At 33.8% G+C, this 4850-nt stretch overlaps 1 protein-coding gene across 1 annotated transcript; it reads left to right on the top strand.

Moving 5' to 3' along the window:
• Positions 1 to 1883: 1883 nt before the first annotated feature.
• On the top strand, positions 1884 to 3193 carry LOC142167982 (uncharacterized). The gene is made up of 3 exons (XM_075228626.1): positions 1884 to 2163; positions 2385 to 2600; positions 2703 to 3193. The coding sequence occupies exons 1-3, from the start codon at positions 1884 to 1886 to the stop codon at positions 3191 to 3193; spliced, it is 987 nt and encodes a 328-aa protein (XP_075084727.1).
• The last annotated feature ends 1657 nt before the right edge of the window (positions 3194 to 4850 follow it).

Raw genomic sequence — 4850 nt, 5'->3', positions numbered from 1 at the left:
TTCGTTGGAAAAATTTACTAAATTTGTTAATGATAGATGATATGCTAAAAGCGAATAAGATATAAACAAAGTAAAGTGACATTGCTTGTCAAATCCAGTTCGTAATTCTACGGTTGCGCGTCTGATTCTCCTACTAAAGGTCGAAGGTTCAATAGGGACGGATCTACAGTAATATGTATGAGTTCCCGAAAAATCAGTAGCTTTTATCTTGACCATGTATTTGTATTAAAAAATCTATTGAATATATAACAATAATTATATGAGAACCTAGTTCCAAAATGTATTTCTGGTCCAATGGTAAATCCTGGAACCCATATGTGGCCCGCTTCCCTTCCTGTCAAGTTAGTACAAACAAATATTACTCCCTTTCTGTCAAGTTAGTACAACTTCCACATTAGTCTATTTTTTAAATAATAATAGATGACTAAAGTGAACCTTAAAAGAAACAACCATATCAAAAAGTCTCCAAAAGTTACTTTGTAAAAATACCCGAATCAAACATTGAAAAAAAAAGAGTTAGGGTTTCAAATATCTTGTTGCAACCACTGGTTCTTCGTTCTTCTTCTAATCTTCTTCAATCTTGACTTTTCTTTTGTTGCCTATCAAAGACAAGTTAGTGATCTATTGTAGTTTCTCTCCCTCCTTTATCTTTTTTTTTATAACTATTTTCCTCTTGTATTATATTATATGAAATAATATCTCTTAACTATTTTCCTCTTATATTCATCTGTAATATTTAATTTATGTCTTATGATTTGTAGGGCATTTTAGTGAGAGTCGATATGATCAAGAGATTTTTCAAGCCGCAAACCTCTTCAGGTTCTACTTCTAGTTCTCCTTCGCTAAGCTCTCCTTCATGTCTAGTGATTAAAGATAATGTCAATTCTTCCCAACCATTATACAAAGATATTATATTGGATCCGAATCTTCTTAAACCTAATTCTGGTGAAAGAAAACAAATTTTAGAATTTTTTTCCTAATCTACGTGACCGAGTGAGAAGACATTACATTCAAAAAGGGCCTTGTCGGCCTCGTAATTTTATTTTTTCAAAAATAAATTTTGGTGGAAAATTATGTTATTTTAATCCGGAATGGTTTAATACTTCATATTCTGGATGGTTAGAATAGACTATTAAAGAAGATGCAACATTTTGCTTATGTTGTTACTTGTTTAAAAATGAGATAGGAGGATATGGGGAAAAAGTAAGTGATTCTTTTATAAAAGACAGTTTTAGGGCTTGGAATAAAGGTATAGAGAGGCTTAACGCACATGTGGGTGAAGTGAATAGTGTTCATAATCGGTGTTTCAAGATGATGATAGATTTATCGAATCAAGCACAATCTATTTTAACACATTTTGATAAGCAATCCGAGAAAACCAAAAGTGTGTATCGGGTTCGCCCGAATGCCTCAATTGATGTTGCAAGGTATCTTTTGAAGAAGAAATGTCTTTTCGGGATCACGGTGAGCATAAAACTTCTACAAGAAAAGGCAACTTCTTGGATCTCTTAAAGTGTATGCAAATAAGAAGGATGATGTAAAGAAAGTTATGTTAGAAAATCCTCCAAAAAATGACATTATGATTTGTCCAAATATACAAAAAGACATTGTGAGTTCTTGTGCGAAAGAAACATTAAAATCAATTGTTGAAGACTTGAACGGGGATTACTTTGGGGTATTGGTTGATGAGTCTAAAGATATCTCTCATAAGGAAAAAATGGCCTTTGTTTTGTGTTATGTCAACAAAGAGGGTAAAGTTATTGAGCGATTCCTTAGCATTGTTCATGTTAAAGATACATCCACAAAGTCAATAAAAGAAGTAATTTATTATTTGCTTTTGGAACATTCATTAAGTAAATCTCAAATACGGGGACAAGGTTATGATGGATCTAGTTAACATGCAGGAAGAAATTAATAGTCTTAAAACTTTGATTATGAATGATACTCCTTCAGCATATTGCATACATTGTTTTGCTTATCAATTGCAGTTGACTCTTGTAGTTGTTGCAAAAAAATATTATGAGGCTGAACAATTTTTTGATATTCTTACAAATGTTTTAAATATTATTGAGGGTTCTTTTAAGCGTAGCGAGATGCTTCGAGATGATCAAGCAGAAAAATTAGAGGAACTACTAGTGCTTGATGAAGTTCATACAGGAAGCGGTTTAAATTAAGAACTTAGACTTCAAAGAGCAGGTGATACTCGATGGGGTTCTCATTTTAAGACAATGCGTAATTTTATTAGTTTATTCTCATCAATTGTTCATGTACTTGGAGTTCTTACAATTGAGGGTTCAAATTATCATGAGAGATCAATGGCAAAAAGTCTAGTGGATGCATAAGATCCTATTACTTTATGTATATGTTACATTTAATGTTGAAAGTATTGGCACTTACATATGATTTAAATATGGCTTTACAAAAAAAAGATCAAGATATTGTAAGTGCAATAAAGCTTGTTGGTTTCGCAGAAAGACAATTGCAAGATACGAGAGATTCTAGATGGAATTCTTTGATAGAAGACGTCTCTTTATTTTGTGTCAAGCATGGTATTGTGATCTCCGAAAGGGATATGAATTATGTTCGTGGAAAGTCAAAGCGTAAGAAATTAATTGTTACAAATTCTTATCATTTGCGTGTAGAAGTTTTCTAGGATATTATTGATTTGCAACTTTCTGAGCTTAACAATCGTTTCAATGAAGTGAATACTGATCTACTTCTTAGTATGGCTAGTTTGAGTCCAGATAATCCTTTTGCAAATTATGATAAATACAAGATTATGAAACTTTCTGCACACTATCCAAATGAGTTCACTGATTCTATGCTTGAGGATCTTAGTTTTGAGCTTGATATTTATATTGACTATATGCGAGAGGCAGACAATGAATTCTCTAACTTGAAAAAACTTGGAGATCTTTCAGAGATATTGGTTAAAATAAATTTGCACATGACTTGGAGACTTGCTTATTTGCTTGTGAAGTTAAGTTTGATATTGCATGTCGCTACTGTAATGGTAGAAAGAGCTTTTTCTTCGATGAAGTACGTTAAAAATGACTTGCGAAGCAGATTTGGTGATGAATTTTTTAATGATTGTTTAGTTTGTTATATAGAGGATGAAGTATTTGAAAGTGTACCTAATGATGCGGTCATTGATCGTTTTCAAAACATGACAAGTCGTCGAGTACAATTGTAATAATAATGTTTATATTCATATGTTGTCTTTAAGTGTTTAGTTATTTTCTAAATATATGTTATATATTGATACTCGTTCTTTAATTCGGTTATTGTAATATATTGACTTAAAATTGCAGTAGGAACCCATACACTTCAATTTCTAGATCCGCATCTAGGTTCAAGTCCACTTGCAAACAGGTTGAAATTTTCAAAAGATTCGAACCAACGACCTCCATTGTTAAATAATATGAACTAATTAATCAATTGGTCAAATTATTTGACGATGTGCAGTTTTGGGATGTATTAGCTTGGTGCTACACTATACGACTTCCTATCTCTCTCGTCATCTTTGTATGGGTCAAAATCTATCGTCGGGCATTTAGGACGATGTAGTAGAGAGGGATGAGTCAATCAAGGTCGATCAGGAAACGGCGAAGCTCGCGGTCATAATGGCAACAATGGTCGAAATCGAGCACCGTGGAAAGGACTGTAACGGCTAGTTTTTAGAATAGTATAATAGGGAGAATATTCTAAAGAATATTTTGGGGCATATGTACTATTCTGAATTTTTAGGGATATGTCCCATATAAAGAGGAGAAAAATAGGAGAAAGAGGCAGGTGATTTTTACTGGATAAGAACAGACTACTGAGAAATATTCTCTCATTTGTAAAAAATACGAAGATTATCTTTTTATCAAGATTTTTGTTCGTGTTGTTCCATATTTTCCCATCAGATCCGAGAAAAGTTTGAGCATTCTAAGATTTATGTGTCACTCATCATTGTCAGGAGGAACAATCATCTATTTTATTCATCATTAGGTACACTTCTTCTATTTACTTAAATGTCATTTATTGTCATTTATTGCTAGATATACCTCCATTATTATTCATTACTTTTGGAATATTTAATGTATGTTATTGTCAATCTCCCACTATATATGTTCCATATTATCCACGTGTTCTGAAATTATGTCTAGAGATATTATTATTAACTATGTTTAACCATTATTTCACAAACACTATAGTTTTTACCGAAAGTAATATTTTTTGGTCAAACAATTTGGCGCCGTATGTGGAAATTTCCTAGTTAAATGTCTTAGTTTCTTCTAGATCTATAATTAACACGGGTCACTAATGTAAAAAAAAAGGGCAAGAACAAGATCTCCTTTCTTTGCATGTACAAATCCAATATGGCAGGTAACAGAGAAGAAAAGACGAGGATAATAAGTGACCTCCCAACCAACCTCATGAACATCATCAACGAGAGCTGTGAAATAGCAGACGGAGACGCAACGCCCAACACCTCCCCTGGACGAGATAAAACACCCCCTCACTGCAGCATCATAAAATCTCTTGGTAAGGGAGCCTATACGTTCGTGGTGGAGGAGACACTCCCAACTATAAAAAAGCTCCTTGAGGCTTGGCTAACTGACACGCTAACCAGCGTCCTCCGTAAGCCTGTTCGGGACCCAGTTATAGAAAATGCAAGGGCTTGCGTTATACTACCGGCGGACGAACAACATGAACAAGCTCCTCCAACGACATGTATTACTCACAATGTCATTGATAGTATATGTGACAAATCTCTCGCAACCGTTCTGAAAAGGATAGAGGAAATGGAGAATGAGAACAAATGAGAGGACACCAAGAAATGGTCGATAAGATACCGGGCGCCC

This window comes from Nicotiana tabacum, chromosome 2, assembly GCF_000715075.1.
Source record: "Nicotiana tabacum cultivar K326 chromosome 2, ASM71507v2, whole genome shotgun sequence".
NCBI classification, from domain to species: domain Eukaryota; kingdom Viridiplantae; phylum Streptophyta; class Magnoliopsida; order Solanales; family Solanaceae; genus Nicotiana; species Nicotiana tabacum.
This window is presented reverse-complemented; position numbering and strand designations above follow the sequence as displayed.